Here is an 18759-nt window from a genome sequence, read left to right as displayed (position 1 = left end):
CAATCTTTTTAAGTCCCTTGATGGTTAGTCGTTTGGACCATAATGTGTCTTTAAACTTAAGTGTCTGCTGACATCCTGGGAGACCCTTAGGCAATCAGGCCGCCTCGTCAAAGACCAGCAGTGGCGGTAAGTATCCCGGTCCTTGGCACATGATGGATGGCTTCACTGTGTCTCTCCAGGTGCTTCGGGGAAGATGTGTGTATCAGCATCCCGGATATGGACGCCTACGTGATGGTGCTGCAGGCCATTGAGCCCCAGATCACCCTCCGTGGCACCGACCGCTTCTGGAGACCCGCTGCCCACTTCGCAAGTGCCCGCGGAGTGACCCTCTTCCCCGACATCAGGATCGTGAGCACCTTCGCCAAAGCCGAGGCCCCCGGTGACTTGAAGACCGCAGGTCCAGGTACATCCTGGGTTGTGGACAGGGGGCCTTGAGTTCTGGCAGCCACTGTCAGATCATCCGTCAGGATAACAGTGTTGTTCCGCACAGCAAAGTGTTTTCAATAGCAAAGCAAACAAACCTAGGAAAAACACAGACAAATAACAGGAGGGGAATGAAAGGCTCAGCAAATGATGGGACCCCCATTTCAGGGCTTTGGTGTGGGAGGAAAGGCATTTATGCTAAATGGTAGGTGACAAAAAGCAAGATGCGAACTACAGGGTACCTACACATAGACTGATCGCAACCATGTAAAAAGTACATAGAGAAATGGCAAGAAGAAATCACGCCTAATGCTAACAGTGACATTCTCTGAGAAGCGTAAGAGCCAATTTGTTTCTGCTCCCTTTCACTTTTCTACAACTGTGAAACGTTCTACAGTGATTGTTATTGTTTTGATAATCAGGAGGAAAGCGAAAGAAACACACAAAAATCATAACTGCATCCTAATATATACATAGTAAAAGTCTCGTTCAGCAATATTACTGTAAGCTCTCCGGGAACCTTCCCGTTGTCCTTTCCAACGGTTTCATTATTGGGAGGGCTGTTCAGTGAAAGCAGAGTAATTTGAATTATCTGCCAGGGAGAAACACTTAGTTGCACGGAACGCTACCGTATATTCTGCTGGCTTGAGGAGAGGCGGGGTTGGGAGGCAGGAAAAAGAAGAAAGGGAGGGAAGGACGGTGTGAGACAAACCTGGGGCCCATATCTACAGGGGAAATATCCATTTGAGAACTGTTGTGCTGCCTCGTCCAAGAGAATACTTTCAACTCCCCCGCTCTCTCTCGAGCAGCAGCGGCTAATGATGAGCTAGCTCCAGTGGGCCCGAGTCCCTGAAGGGCTGCTTCTCTAATGATCTTAATTACCCAGGGACTTAGCCCACCCTGGTTCCTAGGGAATGGGGGGCACCACGAAAAGCCCTTCTTAGCTCACAAAAATAGGTGGTGCCTTACCACCCGTCTGGGCAGGACAGTTTCCTAGTTCCACTCCAAGAAGCAATGGGCTGTGTGATTTTCCCTCTCCCCTTCATTTGTGGCTCAAATCAGACAGACAGAGGAAGTTGCCTCTGAGCTCAGTGGTTGCAGGCCTAGCTGAGAGCAGCTGGACTTGTTAGGCCTGATACCAGCACAGGGGCAATGCAGGGGAAAGCAATTACCTGCGTCCCTATCTTACCTTCTGTTTATGAGAGAAGCAGGCAGAGACAAATGTCGGAGGCCCTTTATTAGGACTCCTAAAATTCTACTCTTATTATGAGTAGAATAATCATTATATTGGGTGCCTTAAACAAGCAGACACATGGCATGTGCCACCGAGCCTCAGTAACCCCTCCAGCACTGTCTTCTGTCCCCACGGACCCACTCTTTGTGCTATTTCAATACAAAGGACAAGAGAGTGCCCCATACATACCTCTCTCTCACACATGTCTGTATTAGTTCCCGTTCTTGCTCTTACTCTACCCTCGGCCTGGAAGGTTCCTCTCCTTCCCCATCCTCACGATTGCTGGCAAACATCTCTACCTTCAATGCCTCTTCCAGAAGGCTTTCTGTTCCACCACCCTGCCCCTAGATTGGGTTAAGTCTCCTGCTCTATAAACCACAAACCACCAGTGCTGCCCTTCAATACACAACTTTTGCTAGCCCTCAGGGGTGAGTGCCTGTTTGCTAAACCAGACCAGAAGTTCCATGAGGACTCAGTCATGGCTGATCATTTCGAAGTCTCTTAGCTCAGTGCAGGCCCTCTGCACAGTGGGAATCGAGGAAACTGCTCATGGAAGGTACTACCCGTAATGCAAGCACAAAGGAACAATGAGAAAATGGCAGAGACCACACACCCTCTATGTAGCAGGAATAATCAGCACACCCAGAGAGGGGAGCAAGGATGGCCTAACCTGACCTGACAAGAAGCTGGCAAAAAAAAACACAACCCAGAAACCATGAGGCCAATTGAATAGATACTATTATTGATAGACTTTGTTTTAGGCATATGTGCTTTCAGATTTTGCCAATGACACGTGAAGCCATTGAGATTGGCAAGCATTTAAAAGTTAAGCATAGAAAATTATTTATAATAACGTATGTCAAGTGAGAACAAAAAATATTTTGGGTATCCCTAAAAAATTAAAATATAAAATAATTTTCTCATCTTCAGTGAATCCTTTTTAATTTCTGTTTTTGTAAATGTTTTATAATACAAAAAATGTTAGTCTTCTTTATAAATAAATAAATATACTTATTTAAATAATTTTCCAATAAAAGGCTGTAAGAACAAAAGCATTTGAAGACTACTGGCCCAGAGGTTAGGATTTTACAATCTGTAGAACCAGAAGGTCGTTTCTGTCCCAGCTCCTTCCCCACTATCTACGTAACCCTGGGCGATCCACTTCATCCCTTGGGCCTTCCATTTCCCCATCAGTGAAATGGGATGACAATAGTAGCCCCTCTAATGTGTGTTAGAATTTTGTTTGCACAGAGCCTGGCACATAGCAATGACTCCATAAATGCCAATCACTTTATTTTAAGGTGAGATTGTAAGTTAAGATTGTCTACCTGTCCAACATTCAAATACTCAGACTTACTCTGGGGAAATTTAGGGCCCCTCGAAAATCAGGCAGGGACTCCTAAACTGACTGACAGCCTGTCAATTAGACTAACCAATTGACTTATTTAATTACATTAAATAATTATTTAAACACATTAACAATGCAGCTCCATTGAGCAATGTGTAGTAATACTGCTCCACGCCAGTGTCCGGTTGGGTCCTGAGGACTCTGTCACAGACAGACGATACTTTTGCCCCTGAGGACCTCAGAGTCATGGAGACAGCCACAAGAGCATGGTGGAGGGGCACTTATCTCTGGCCCCAAATGAGAGCTATTGCCTGTTGAGCGCCTATTATGTGCCAGCCACCATTTTAAATTCTCTCAACACCCTCTTTACCATCTTTACGATCATGAATTTGAGGGGGAGGTAGTTTCTCGAATACGATACAGCTTCTCACTAACCACGCCGGTATTCAAATTCACACCTTTTGACTACTGTGTTCATACTCTTCACACGAATTCATACTGCCCCACCTCAGGGGCAGCCTGGGCATCCATCCGGCAGTGGTGGTGCTCAGGATGGCAGCACCTCTTCTCCTGACCCAGCCTTGACCTGGTGTAAGCAACGAGGAGGAAGATGATGAGAAAGGGACGTTGTCTGGGCTGTCCTCATGCCTCTTACCCATGTGCCTGTCTTCCCACAGCCCCCAAACCTGCTGTCTTAGAAGAGATGCTTCACAACTTAGATTTCTGTGACATTTTGGTGCTGGGAGGGGACTTAGACCCAAGACAGGAGTGCTTGGAGCTTAACCACAGCGAGCTCCACCAGCGACACCTGGACGCCACCAACTCCACTGCAGGCTACTCCATCTACGGTAAGGCCACGCTCAGCCCCTTTGCCCATGGTCTCCCCTCAGAGTGGCCTTATCCAGGGAGTCACGAGTGTGATGGCGCTTCAGCACCAGTGGAGTGGGGTCAGGTGGGGGCCCTTGACCTCAGAGCATAGACTTCTAGCACCTCCTCCTTTGGCGAAATACTCCAGCATCTTGAGCACCTGGACCACATCCCCCTCACTCCTGGGGACGTCTCCTGTAGCAACTAGGTGGATGACTTCTCTCATGTTTGATCTCAGCAAATATTCCAGCAACATTTGGCACATTGAGGCCAAACATTCCGGTCAGAGCGCAATGTATGTGAAATCCTGTGGATCCGTTTAATTGGCTCCTTAGAACTTCTGCTTCAGCACATTGTCTGCCCGGAAACATCTCAAGCAGTCAACCTGGCCAAATTCAGGAGACCCACAGGCCCCAGCAGCTGCAGCCTGTCTCCCCATCCCCTCGTCCACCTTCTTACGACCGGTGTGGTCTCTTGGCACAGGTGTGGGCTCCATGAGCCGTTATGAGCAAGTGCTGCGTCATGTCCGCTACCGTAACCTGCGCCCGGCGTCCCTCGAGGCCCGGCGGTTCAGGCTCAAGTGCTCAGAACTTAATGGGCGTTACACCAGCAATGAGTTCAACGTGGAGGTGAGTGAGTGCTGCGGCTGGGAAGGAAGCCCAGGTTCTCCCGTCCCTTCCCTTGTTTATCCAGACGGACTGCTGCCCCCGGCCCACCAGCCACTCCTGGTCAACAGCACCTCTCCCCCCTCTTCCCAGGTCAGCGTGCTCCCTGAGGCCAGAGTGTCGGACAGGGAGCATGTCAGCCACCTTATCGTGCAGCCTCCCTTCCTCCAGTCCGTCCAACACCCTGAGTCCCGGAGTAGCTTCCAGCACAGGTCAGGTAAGTCACCTGGCACCAGGTGGTCATTGTGACTCAAGACCATCCCCCCACGAGACAGTCAGGGTGCAGCAGCCATAGGTGCCCAGCACTGTGGGAGGGACCCAACAATGGAGAAGCTGTGGGCCCTGGCGTGGAGACACTCAGCCTCAGTGCGGAGCCAGTCGGGGAAACAACAAGTTCCAGACCATACGTAATAGCACAGGTTAGTATAAAGGGCTGTGGTACAATTTTGCAAATGCTTTTAGGCCCAACTCACAACCACATCCTGTATGAAGCGTTCCCTGAAGCCCTCACATCCGCTAACGGACACACACGTGTGCACCGTATTGCAAAGTCCCCTACCATTACTTCTATTCCAGCACGTGCCATATTGTATTACTGTCTGCCGGGCACTGTCTCTGTTCCCGCTACCCTCCACAGTGCCTGGCGCTCGGTGGGACCTTTCCTATAATGTGAGGGGAAAGGCAAGGGCTAGAAAAGAATTTGCATTCATTGAGTACCTACTATGTGCCTGGGTGGAAACTCAGAGATTATTTCATTTGTTCCTCACAAATGAAATAAGATAGGAATCTTATTCCATGAGATAGGAATTATGAATTCCATCGAAGAGATGATGAACGGGAAGCCCAGACAGACAGAGTAAGGTACTGACCCAGAGTCCTACAGCTGAGAAGTGCGAGGGCAGATTTTAACGCGTGCATGGATGTTTCGTTCATGCTCCATCCCAAGAGTGCGCTAGTTCGCCACGTCATGTGGATTCCTTCCTCGTTGCAGTGGTCCCAAGCCTCGCCACAGTGGTCGTCATCATCTCCGTGTGCATGCTGGTGTTTGTCGTGGCCATGGGCGTGTACCGGGTCCGCATCGCCCGTCAGCACCTCACCCGGGAGCCTGAGGGTGCCAAGGAGGCCGAGATGGAGTGGGACGACTGTGCGCTCACTATCACCGTCAACCCCATGGAGGTGACCTTCACGCAGGGGCTGGCCACTCAGGGCGAGCTGCCTCCCCTCCACCCAGCTCCATCTTTCCTCTGCCAGAAGCCCCGCCCCACCCCCGGCCCATCCCCACTGATCCCTCACTGCTCTGAGCCCCTCCAGCCCTCTCAACCCAAAGGGACCACACACTCCCACCCATAGCACTCACTGATTTAAAATGTGTGGACCGCTCTAACCATACAGACAGAACCAGACGTTTCTTAAGGCAAGCAGCCATGTGGTGTCTGTCCCTTGCCACTCCCATCATATTTAGCTCAGCGCTAACACTTAGGGACTCGGTATTGAATTTTTGATTAATTAACAGTGTAAATTGGATGGCTTTGCTCCGTACTGCCTGCAGAGCTCACTTAAAGATTCAGAATAGGTTAAAACAAAAATACACTAATAATAGCTGCCGTTTATTGAGCACCCATTATGCCGGCCAGTGCACAGGCTGCTCTCTATGCACACAGCCTCATTTAATCTTCCAGCAACCTGTGCAGTAGGGGTCATCGTCCTCATTTACCCCGGCGGGAACCAACTCAGAGAGGACAGCAAAGTGCTCAGACTCACAGAGACGGCCATGGCAGTGCCCATATTCAAAGTCCAGGTTGCCGGATTCTAAAATTCAGATCTTTCCAGTGAGCCAGCAGCCCCCAGGAATCCACCCATGAGCACATCTCCTGCTCTGGGCATACGAGTATCAAGAGAAGCCGCTGGCATCGTGCCCTTTGGTCTGCGTGGAGATATAGCCAAGAGTAGGGAAGTAGGGCAAGATCAGGAGGGATCATTGAGAAATGAAAAGATTATCCCAGCCGTGTCCCCAGTCTCGCTCTCAGCTGCTCTCATACTCGGAATGCACAGGCAACGTGCTTGTGTGCTCAGCACGTGCTTGTGTGCTCAGCACGGGCAGGGGGTGTAGTACTGAGCACAGCACTACAGGAACTCAGCTTCTTCACTGTTGACGAGCTGAGCCTTGAGTGTGCCTGCAGCACTCCTGCAGCCGTCCGGGTACTGGGCAAAAGTGTGCCTACCAAGGGCTAACGTGGTGATGCCAACAGTCAGTGAAGCATGAGCAAGGAGAGCTGTGGGTGCTGGAGTGTTCGGGGAAGACTTCTCGGAGGAGGTTAGCTTATGGGAGGCCTTGAAGAATGGGTAGGATTTAAGGGAGGTAAAGGTAGAAGGGAAAATACTCCAGAGAGGTGACGTGGCCAAGCAAGGGCATACATCTTTAATGGCTGGTTCCTCAATTCAAACCATAAATCCAGAAATAAGAATTGGCTGGAATCACCAAAAACTGGGGGAAGCAGAGATAGGACTAGAGAACAGGGAGGCAGGGTTTGAGGACACAAGTCAGAACGTCAGGGGCAGGCATGTAAACTGAGGAACATGAACTGTGTCCCTCCTAAAGGAATATTTTTGAGGGGCAGAACCCCTGAGTCTTGGCGTAGGAGACCTTCTGCTCCCAGAGACCTTACATTTCCACCTGGAAAGCGGGTACAAGCTTAAATGCCATTCTCTCACTGAGAAGCAAACACGGAAGATTTGGATCGCTGATATTGACAGCCTCCAGCAATGCCAGAAGACAAACCTTGGCCTGAAAGACTCACTAAGGGACGTATGGGATTGGCTTAAATGTCCAGTGTCTAAAACACACGTCTTACCTTGAGTTCATGTCTCGGAATTTGCTGTTCTTTCTTGTCTGTGTCCTGGGCCATCTGATTTGCCTTTCCCCAGGGGACCTCCCTTTCAGGCCCGAGGGTTTAGCATGAAAGGGAAGAAGTTCCAAGGGGTCCAAAATGTTTACTTAGCGGAGGGAGAAATATAAACTCCAAAGTGGCCTCTGCTCAGCCCCTGACAAGCGTTTCCCTTCTGTCCCTGCCATCCAGAAACATGAAGCGCCAGGGCGTGGGGAAGATGACACTGAGGAGGAAGAGGAGGAAGAGGAAGTAGAGGAAGACTTAAGCTCCAGCAGCAGCGACTCAGATGACAGCGATGAGGAGGAGATGGAAGAAGGGATGGGCAAGGGCAGACACGGGCAGAATGGAGCCAGGCAAGCCCAGCTGGAGTGGGATGACTCCACCCTCCCCTACTAGCTCCCAGCTGTCTGGGCCTGCCCACCTGTCCCTTTTGTAAGCGCCCCCCGATGTATGCCGAGTCTATCACCATCACCTCTGATTTCTATGCCAGTGTGGGCAGACCTTCCCCTGCCTCCTGGAACCTGCCTACACAGCCTGGGCACTCCTGTGTCCCAGTCCTGGGGTGGTTCCAACAAGCCCAGTGTCATCCTCAACGGGTGGGCTTCGTCCTGCTCCTACCCTGGGCCCCCCAGCATCCTGTCAGCCAGACCACAGAGCTCTGCCTGTGCTCTTCTCTGCAGGGGAGAAGGGCAGCCTCTGTGTCACTCACCTCCCCCAGGGGCCGTGTTCCCCAGACCCTTGGTCTGCAGCTCACTGCGAGTACCTGACTCAGTCATCTCTGCACACAGACCCGCAGGTTCTCCTTACCTGACTCTCCAGGGGGCTTCATTCAGGCAGGTGGTCAGATGTCACATAGCTGACGTCTTGGTCCTTAACACTCTAACGAAAGTCCTTGTCGAGGCAGAATTAAGTTCACAGGGAGAGGTTCACACACACACTCGCCCCAGTTTGGAAAGCCTTTCCCTTTGAATTTTCTGAGGTCGCATAAGCTGATACAAAAAGTCTGAAACTGTGGCCACAGCTGGACCTGGTCACCACCCAAAGCTATCTGAGTCGGCCTGTCTGGGCAGCTGAAACCATCTTGACTGCCCTGCTCACCCAGCAGAAAGCATAGGATCCAGGAAGCATTCCACACAGGTACTGCCCCCACGTGACAGTGGTGACAAGCCTGCAGCCAGGGATCAGAAGGAAGGGCTGATGAGGTGGCATCACTGGGCTTCATGGTGGGCTCACATCTGGGGGATGAGGGTGGCTGGGCTCTCCCAGGCCAGAGGGTGACCCGAGGTTGGCAAGGCTCTCACCACTTAGGCGTATGGTCCCTTGTCCCGCATTTCAGACTGGTTTGCCTCTGAAGAAAATACATTCTTCTTGGATGTATTAGAACAAGCGGGAACTGCATCAAGTCTAAAATGAAAGTTTGGAAATGTAACTGCTAGGAATTAGCAGCATATATGCGATAATAACAGCTGCTTCTTTCTTATAAAAAGAGCAATGCTTTGGGTGGAGGGCAAATGTAACTGAAAACTTGATTTATTTATTTATTTATTTTAATAAGGAAATCTTTTCCATCGCCTTCCTAACACGGACGCCTCATGAGGAGAACTGTTGCTATAGTAACTGGTCTGTGATCTTTGTGGCCAAGAGAATAGCAGGCAAGAATGAGGGCCATTATAGGACTTCCTGTCTCGGGCTTTGTCCTCAGGACGCGTGATCTGTCCCTGTGCTGCCAACTGCCCTCAGCCCAGCCCATATTGGCTTGGCACAGGCACGGAGCTGGTCCCTAGTCACAGAGGCATTCAGGTTCAAAAGCTGGTTCAGAATCTGTTCCTTCTACTCCTTGTGTCACTGAAACAGTGCTTATGAAGGGAGACTGCTCTCAAGTCCTCTTGTCTGACCTTCACCCAGTGAGGACCCATGATGGGCCTTTGTGACCTTCTGATTCCAGAAAACGACCTTATGCAGGTTTTCCCATCGCCTCGAGTGGTTTTTCTGCACCTGTTTGCTCATTTGATCCTCGCAATAATTCTGTGAGGTAGTTGGGACATCTATTGTCAGGCACGTGTTCATTCTGAGTAAACTGAGGTTCAGAGACTCAAGCATCTTGCTCAGAGGCATTCAGAGATATACAAGATTAGACTCCCCACTTTCCCCTCCTGGCCCTGAGCCCACCAACCTGATTCTACTTAGGTTCATACTTACGCAGCTGACAGGCACTGCTGAGGACCTACTGTGTGCTGTGACCTCGACCAGCAGCTGTGAGAAAAGGTTAAAGCTGAATAAGATAAGCGCCTTCCCTCAGAGGACGAGACGGTGGCAGAGGAGAAACAAAGGGGCATAGAAACTACACTAGTGACCATATAGAGGGAGTGAGAAAAGTCACAGGAAGAGGAGAGGCGCCTTCACAAACCCCACCAGTGCTCTCCTTTTCCCTTCTTACGGAAAAACGCTGGCAGAAGTTTGGGGTTTTATATTCATTGAATGGAAATAGACACTTCGGGGAATTCTCCCAACCAAATATCCTTTTATTACCAGGCTGTGCCTGCACATCTACGAGGAGAAAATCTGTAGGACTGCATCGTCCCGACAGTCCCTTTAGTTAAATAAAAAGAGATTCTAGGAGCTAACAGAATTCTCCCAAAATTATGGCAGTAAAATGAATACTTTTATGTTTAAAACCAATTCTTTCTGAATTGGACTTTGATTTAAAATATGTAAAGTAAGTCCAGCATTCATGAGAGCGCTTTTCCCTGCTCAGTCTTTCGGTTTGGTTGGGATTGGGAAGGTGTCTTTTACTCTCTGGCTATCTCCGATGGCTGCATCGCTTATTCATGGTTGCGTGAGCTGTTTGGGGCATGTGACACCTTTGTGTGTTTGGGGGACGTGGCGGGGAGGGAGCAGGTGAAAGTGGCACTTGGCTGGGGCAGCAGAATGGTGGAGCGGACTCACAGGGAAATGACAGGGTCACGTCTGAGCCATTTCCATCGGCTCCTGCGGTGGGAGGTTGTACTGCATGCCACTTCAGAGAGGAGGCACTGGGAATGGTGCTGCTGGGCCCAAGGGCGTTTGTCATGTTCCCAATACCCTACTCCTCCCCACGGTGAGAACAGAAGGGGAGGTTATGTAAAAGTAGCAGAAGCATCAGGGCTGATCCAGGTGAGTGGGGAGCAATGTCACTTGCCCTCCACCAAATATTCTAACCACAAGTGGAAAGTGTCATTAATCAGCCCAGCATTTTCCAGGCTCCATATGCTGGTGTCTGGGAACTAGAACTCCCAGATGACCCGGACACACCATGGCCTCTCATCCAGAGGTCAGCAACGGCAGATGCAGATTTGAACCCGGGAAGAACAGCTGACCGGTTTGGCCAGAAGCCAGACCATTGCTTATCACGCGAAGTGCATGATCAGATTCTGCTCTCGGAAGCTTGAAAATAGATAGACTGACGCCTCTCCAGTAAGTCAGGTGATAGGGAGGAGGAGAGGAAAAGGAGGTTGAGATGGAAAAGGCCAGTGCAGAATGAGTTACCCCAGTGGAGTAAAGCAATCAGCAAGGTGGCCACCTGCTTTAAAGAATGCGAAAAGTATATTCTAGAAGGTTTAATCAAACGTTATACATCTGACCACGGCCCAATCACAGAAATGTGATTTCAGTGGGATCTCTTTTCACGGCCACTTTTTTGAACGTATTCAATCGTCTATGGAGCAGGGCTGAGGCCACACACCTGTGCATGTAGCAAGGGCTACACCTTGTGGACATGGACCCTCCGGGGAGAGGGCTTGTCAGGCAGGGTCTCAGCTCCCGCTCCCCACATAAGAATACAGGACATGGTGAGGCCAAAAAGGCGCACCCACGGAGCCATAGGTAGGGGAGTCACACCACTATAGTCTTGCTGGCGGCTGGTTGGAGACACAGGAAGCAGGAGCTGCACAATCCGCAATCTGCTGTCCACTTCTCTGCCAACCAACCAACCCGCCAACGTAGCCACAGCAGTTGTATTAGTGGCTAATGGCTAACCAGTGACAGCTGATGGCCAACCAGCCATATAGCACATGACCGTCTGATCACAGCTGACGTCAATTTACTACCTGAGCCAGCACCTTTCCACGTGAGGCCGAGAGCCTGGAAACTGCTCTCCTGGCTCTGTCCCCACAGGGCTCCTCCTGGTGGGGAGCAGCATTCTCCATTCCTATGCATGTGGCAGGGCTCGGCAAACTATTATAAAGAGCCAGGTCGCAAATGTTTAGGGCTTTGCAAGCCATATGGTCTTTGTTGCAAACATTCAATTCTGCCCTTCTAGCATGAAATCAGCCACAGACAATACTTAAACAAATGAATATGGCTGTGTTCAAAAAAAAAAAAAAAGCTTTATTTATGAACACTAAAAAGAAACCAGCCCAGTGGAATTCATATTATTTTCACATCTCACGAAATTTTCTTACTCTTGATTTTTATTTTTAACCATTTAAAAATGGAAAAACCTTCATGATCCCATGGGCCATGGAAAAAACTAGCAGCCAGCCAGATTTGGCCCCCGGGGCCATAGTTTGCACACCCATACCCTATGTGCATGAAAAGCAGCCCTCTGTCTCTCCAGGGAAAGCAAATTGCTATCTTAGATTCTTCCTTAAACTACCCAGGGGTCTTTGCCTCTGAAATGAACCAACAACACCACGGTCTTTAAGTAAGCTGTTTTAAAAGTCCATGTTCTGGGGGGGAATGAAAACAAAGAACACTTGTTACTTGTTGAATTGACTCAACTACAGGCAAGCATCCCTCGAGAGCTGCCCCGAGTCCCGGACAGACCTGAGTGCTCAGCTCACCCAGCTAAGGGCTCACTCCCCCGGCACCAGGCCTTCTCTGCAAGACCCAGCCCAGAAGGATTTCTAAGTAGGAGTGTTCATTACCTCAGAATGATTTTTCTATTCCAGCCCGGCTCATGCCATCGCTCTAAAAATGATCCTAAAGATTTGTGACTATAATAATCAATAGCAACCTAATCAGGAGAAAGCCCGACCCAGCACACTTCAAAATTAGCAGTCTTCTTGGCTTTATGATTCAATATTAACAAGAGGAAGAAAGGAAGACTATTTTTTTAACCATCCCTCATTTCAATGAACCAAATCGGTGTTACAAAAAAAAGTGAGGGAGAGGGTGTAATTCTTTGGGAGAATTTACCAGTGCAAAGTAGGTATTTTTCAGGTAGGATAATTCTCAGGCCTTTGGAGGATACCCAAAGCCTCCTGCAGTGTGCTCCGGCGTGGTGCTGCTGATGGTACACGATTCTCTATCTACATCAGACATTTATCGAGGCTGACAGGCCAAAGCCCTTGGCACAATTTAATTTTCATGTAACTGCTTTCTGTTGTCCAGCTGCAGACAAAGGAAATGAGCAATGAAAGTTTTGAAGTCTGCTCCAGCACCTTCATTTCCCTGTCTTTATTTGCTTTGCTTTGTAAATTTATTCTGTACCTGCTCTATAGATCTTGCTCTAGTTTTCCTTTTGGCAGTAGCTTGACTATCCCAGGGAGACAAAAAGAGACAAAAGAAGTTACCTCCACCAGCACCCCAGAAACCTACCAGATATTTCCTGTATGCCATCAGTGAACAGATGGGATTCTGCGTTTGCAGCTATGTTCCGTGTAATTCAGCAAATCCTTGCTGAGGGCAAGTGGTGTGCCAGGAACAGGGGAAGGGAGGATGAATGAGGTGTGGTCTGCCCATGAGGACCTCCTGGTCTGGCAAGTGTTGGGGTGTTTCCTTTGCAATGCTGGAGGCTGTCTGTGAGTAGTCAGAACTGCTGGGGACAGGAGTTTGGGGTTGGAAGAGGTGGAGTAACTTGCTTTGGCCGTTCTCCACCCGGAGTCAGGTGATAGGACACACATTGCTGAGCCAACTGAGGTGCTCTCTAGGGGAGCAGGCAATGCCTCTCTCGATGTTTCTTCTACCCCAGTCTGACTCAGTTCACTTGTAGATGAAAGCCAGTCATCCTGCCTACTGGGCCGAAATAACATGGCTGAGATTCAGTGAAACTAGGCCAAAGGAAGTTCTTAAGGATGAATGAACAGCAGGCAGCCAGACCTCGAAGTTGCAAAGGGCGACCTAGATAGAGGGCTGGCATGAGCCACCACCCAAAGCCACGAAATAGCCTGATGTGAGGGAGCACCGCAGAGGCCGCAGGTCAAAGCTGAAGAGGGAAAAGGGCCTGACTTCCGAGGGTTCACGCCTGACTGTGGTGCAGAGGTTCTCGAGGTGCATGCCTGGACCAGCAGCACCTGACAATGAATGAGAGATGCAGGTTCTCAGACCCCACCCATAACCCACTGAACCGGAAACTCCAGGGAAGGGGCCCAGCTGGACAATAGAAAGTGGTTACATCTGTGTTTTAATGAGCTTTCTGATTCCGATGGCCACTAAGGTTTGAGAACCACTGATGTGGAGGATGAGGAGACTGACAAGCTGGCTCTGGGGGGAGATGACTATTAACAAGAGAAAATCATCGACTTCTAGTGTACTGTGAGGAGAGGGGGCAAAGCAGAGAAGCCCACACACCCTCCAGGGCCCTCCAAGCTCCAGTCTGTACTCTGTGAAGCAGTGGTTTCAAAGAACCCTGGTCCTAGTCCCAATTCCACTCCTCCCCTCAGGCTTGAGTCACTTCCTGCCGGTCTGCCCCCTTTCATCCTGGAGAGGGACACAGCCCAATCCCCTCCAGAAGAGAGATACATTCCTGGTCCACTCAGCAGCCTCCTTGCCAAGTACTCCCCAGGGCCCTACAGGACACCTTCCTTTCTCCAGCCCAGCCTGGAAAAAGTCTTCTGATTAAACGTCCAACCAATATTCTGAGATCACAGAGATCTTATCGAGAATAACTCATCTCTAACAGATTAGAACACGCTAACAAGAACAAAGAGGGCTTGCCAGTTGCTTGCGGGTGAGAGAGCTTGGGAAAACCAGACCCAAGAGGAGGAGGTAAGATGCTTCTTCGTGCCACTTAGACCCAGAAGAGTTTTTCCTTTACTGCCTGGCCTCTCTTTGTGAATTCTCAAAAGAAACATTTCTTTCCCAAGACCTTAAGTCAATTGTATGTGTTTCCCTGAAGTTAGTCATTTATTGCTAATGCCTCCTATGGGACAAAAGGACAAGGAATGGGATGTCAGGCAGTGGATGGAGAGACCTTTGGTAGTTCTGGAAGCAGAGTGAGCTCTGCTCTCATTGGCAGGCCTGGATCTGTGTGGTTAGATAAAACAGGAAGACGTGGACTGAGGGTGAGGAGCTCAGATCCCGCCAGGACACCAGGGGGACTGAGTGAGCAGTGAGAGGGCTTTCATTAGGAAGGCACATGGTGTCTCCCTGGGCAGACCCTATAAGCCATTTACATTTGTCAGAAATGCAAAGAGAACCATGTCCTGACACCCGCGAGTTCCCCCCATTCCAAGGAGCAGAGAGGAGCTGGTACCTCTGAACCACTGAGGTGACACGTCTCCAGAGTCAGGGTCCCACTCCATGAGAACTTTCAGCTGAATGAAATGGAACCACAGTGGTCCTCACTTCCCATGCCCCTGGTGGGGTGCCTGACCAGGACCCTGGAACACATGGTGTGTGCTCCCCAACTCTTTCTTCCTCTGCTGTCACAGGCCCCTTCCTCAGGGCAGGTCACAGCACTCTGGGTGTCTAGCATGGCACCTGGCCCATAGCATGTGCTCAGTAAATGCTGCAGTACATGGAAAACCAGAGGTCCCTGGATCTCCGTGAATGGACAGGGTTTGAAAAATTAAGATGCTCCAATGGAAAAAGACTCTTCCATCTTTTCTCTTAGTGTATAAGTTGAGGTCCTTTATAAAGTCAGATCTAAAAGGAATGGATGTGCAGTGGGGGGAGGATAACATTCTTACTTAAAAAATGGAAAAAGTATAGGAGTGGGGTTGCTAGGAGTGTGACCCCTTCCCTGCTAGAACCAGTCAAAGGAGCCCCAATCAAGAAGCCAGGGTAGATGGGCATTGATGAGCCCACTTGCTCGGCCCAATAGGCCATGGGCAGCGCGTCCCAACTGAGAGAAAGCCCTCATCTGTTAATGACCTCAGCCCTGTGCTTCTCTCCAGTCCCTTTTATCAGATTCACTGCAGAGGAGATTCATCAAGATGAAGCTCAATTCTCAATAGACTAATGAAAAGAGGGCAACAGACACCTGAAGAGCCAAAATACAGACACTGTGTATTAATCACAGGCAACGGAAACATGTCGGGTTTAATGTCTATTTGCTTTTATCTTGAAATGAAAATGTATCTCTGCTGCCCAGACCCTTTTTTCTGACCATTTCAGAACAGAAATGTGACACACACATGCACGCGCGCGCGCACACACACACACACACACACACGTTGAGGATTATTTTCCCCAACAGAACTATCAGAGAAATGAGCCCACAGGTTGTGACTATTTGCAGAAGCAGAGAACCAAGCCCAAGTCTCAGCTACAGACTCCATTCCCGGTGTGGAGAAGGGAGGAGAGGGATGAGGAAGCATCTGCCCTTGGGAAGCTTCACGAGGCGCTCTGTGAGGAGGTGCCCTGCTGGTGCCTCTGGGTCACAGATGTGCATATACGGTGCACATCCACCCCTGGAGGCAGAAGTACATGCATCCTGGCCAACGTGGAACACCCAGCCCCCAGCTCCCTCACACGGACGCCCAGGAGTCTCTGATGTGTGGGATTCAGAAGGGGTCATGCTCGTTGTCATTAGTCAATTTCAAGTGGTGGAAATAAGGCCAAAGCTTTTTGGAGGTCAGGAAGTTAGACTTTATACCCAGGGCCAATCACTGAAAAAGCAAGAAAAGAGAGACGGAGGTGACTCAGAGTTGGAGAGGGAAGAGGCGTGGCCCGATCGGAGTGACAGCATCCAGAACACCCCTCTCCCAGGAAGCCCGAACAGGGCTCTGTCTTGAAGGCTGTGTCCCATATCCAGGTTTCAGCAAACTCTGGGTACGTCTGGTGGTGAGACCACACAGGCAGTCAAATCAATGGCTTCCGAAGTCGGAGCTGTTAGAAGGTGACCTCAGTTCTTAACTGAACTAGTCGTGATGAATCAAGCCACCTAATTGCTTCCATCCTGACCTCAGTGGCTTTCAAGAAAGGTTGTTGGTGCCTAGAGCTGGACAGGCTTAGGAGGAGACGGAAGAAAACCAGCTGGTGACTTTAGAAAAGAAAGTGCATGTGGAAGTTGGTTGTTTTCAAAGAAATCTGTAGGTATAGGGTTGGGGGTGTTATGTTATTGGCTTGGACATTATCATGTCAAGTAAGACTTGGAATGACTTGGTGGCACCTTAGTTTGGAAAATTGATTAATGTATTAAATATAAATTCTCAGAGACAAATAGGCTAAGGACAGCTAAATATGTGTCATATCTATAATAGAGAAATAAGAGAGAGAACGAGGATGTCAATGGTTCCAACACGTTTTAAATTCCTTACAAGCACTGGTTTGGATGTTACAATTTTTCTGATTGTTGTTTACTTTTCGCTCTCAAACCACTGAGCACAGTGCCTGGCACATAGTGGGAGTTTGGTAAGCATTTGGAAATTGAAGGTCCAGCCTGTCCCAGCTCGGTAGACACTCAGTAGTATCACTGTAGCCCAAATTAAATGAGCCCTGGAGAGCTCGGCCATACCCCGTCCTAGAGCATCACCACCTGACTGAGGAGAAGCCGTTGGGATTCACAGACAGTTCAGTGTCCAGCCAGCCGCAGGCACTGGGTCTGGCCCTCTGCTGGTGAGCAGTGACAGGGTGCTGCGCATAGTGGGTTCATACCCGAGACCACATCTGCATACCACCCAACAAGCCAATTCTACAGAAATGGGGCTGGCGCTTCCCTTCCATCGCCTCTGCCATTTCCTAAACACGTGGTCAAAATGCTGTTGGATTTTGCCAACTTCAGGCACAATTCTAGAACTAAATGTACAGGTCCTGGGCTCAGCCAGTCTGAAAAGTCCAGGGGTTTGTTCTCTCAGCCCTTCCCTTCTCCCATGTCTGGAGAGGCCACCACCATTTAGAAGTCTTGGACAGCTGTGTATTCCCAGCTGCCAACCACAACGTGTGTGAGAAAGGTCTGAGCTAAAGAGGCGAGTGTTCTCTCTTCAAAGCCTCTGTGGTGTTGGCACTGCAGAGAGAGGGAGGACCAGCAGCCTCGTGTTACAAAATCACCTTCAATCACTTGCCAGCTGGGCAGCTACTGCCAGTGTGACCAGGGTGTCTCCCACGGTGGCCAGCTGTGCCCCCAGGGGTGGGTCAGTGTGTACCGGATGTACGTCAGATTTCTGAGCCCTTCTAGGTGCCGCAGAGACTGAATCCTCTTAGTCTAGAAACTGTGTTTATTTGCTAAATATACTATTGTGTGTGTGTGAGTGTGATGCAATGTCAACTTTGGACGATCTCGTTAGAAGGATTGGATGCATTTATAGGATGTGGAATCTAATTTCAGGAGACCACATTGTCATCTTGCTCCATGAATGAGATTGTCAGTCGCAACACATCAGAGAAAATGCTCTACCCCTCCCCACATCTCTCTCAGCACCCGGCCCCTGCCTAACGCGCTGTCCTGTCCAATTCAGGCTGACACAGAGCGAGGGGCGCGGAGAATCTGTATGTATATAAAGATATAGGAAGAACTAAGAACCATCACGGGAATCTGCTGGGCTTCTCCCCATGACTGTGGTCTTATCCAAGTTGGAATCACAAACTTAAAATTTCTAACAATTAAGATTCTTGCCGTTTCCAAGTAATTTGTTAAATGCTATTCGACACAGACAGATATTTATTTTCAGCCTTGGCTTGTAAATGCCTACAAACTGATTCATGTTGGTGGTCATTATGACACTTTCTGTGAATTGGTGAATAAATAATGATTTTAGAATTTCACAGTAAAGATGACCTCTGAGTGTGTTTATTCTTTAGCCTGTTTGATGAGGTGAGAACTGCTTTGACTGGGGCAACATTCTCTGGGGCCCTGTCCGAGGTTGATGCATGCGGAGGGAAGAGGTGTTGGATGGGGGGGGGGGGGATGACATGGAAAATTGGCCCCTTTCAGGCCTCCATCAGGGCACCTGGAGCTGAACTTGGCAGCCTTGTTACTGGAGACCAATGCAAAGACAATCCTAATGTATTCGTTGAGCACCTACAAAGGGCTGGAGCTCTATGTGTGTGATCTTAATCCCTGCAGTGGGTAGTTCTTAACATTACACATGAAAAAGAGGAGTCCCAGAGGACCTGGGGGCACAGCTGTCTCCCTCCTAGCCCCTTCCTTCCTGCTCATCCATGCTGACCTTCCTCTACACCCAGGCACCACCC

The 18759-nt window shown here is 49.6% G+C and overlaps 1 protein-coding gene across 1 annotated transcript in view; it reads left to right on the top strand.

Moving 5' to 3' along the window:
- Positions 1-18337, top strand: part of CLSTN2 (calsyntenin 2) — a 568589-nt gene extending 550252 nt beyond the window's left edge. The window contains exons 12-17 of the mRNA XM_081072331.1: positions 180-403; positions 3683-3853; positions 4356-4501; positions 4631-4754; positions 5529-5713; positions 7615-18337. Of these exons, the coding sequence (XP_080928457.1) occupies positions 180-403; positions 3683-3853; positions 4356-4501; positions 4631-4754; positions 5529-5713; positions 7615-7821 (1057 nt within the window). The 3' untranslated portion in view covers positions 7822-18337. The remainder of the gene's footprint in view (positions 1-179; positions 404-3682; positions 3854-4355; positions 4502-4630; positions 4755-5528; positions 5714-7614) is intronic.
- The last annotated feature ends 422 nt before the right edge of the window (positions 18338-18759 follow it).

The sequence above is a fragment of the Rhinolophus hipposideros genome (assembly GCF_964194185.1).
Source record: "Rhinolophus hipposideros genome assembly, chromosome: 14".
NCBI classification, from domain to species: domain Eukaryota; kingdom Metazoa; phylum Chordata; class Mammalia; order Chiroptera; family Rhinolophidae; genus Rhinolophus; species Rhinolophus hipposideros.
The sequence above is the reverse complement of the archived record's forward strand: the minus strand, read 5'-3'. Positions and strand labels throughout refer to the sequence as shown.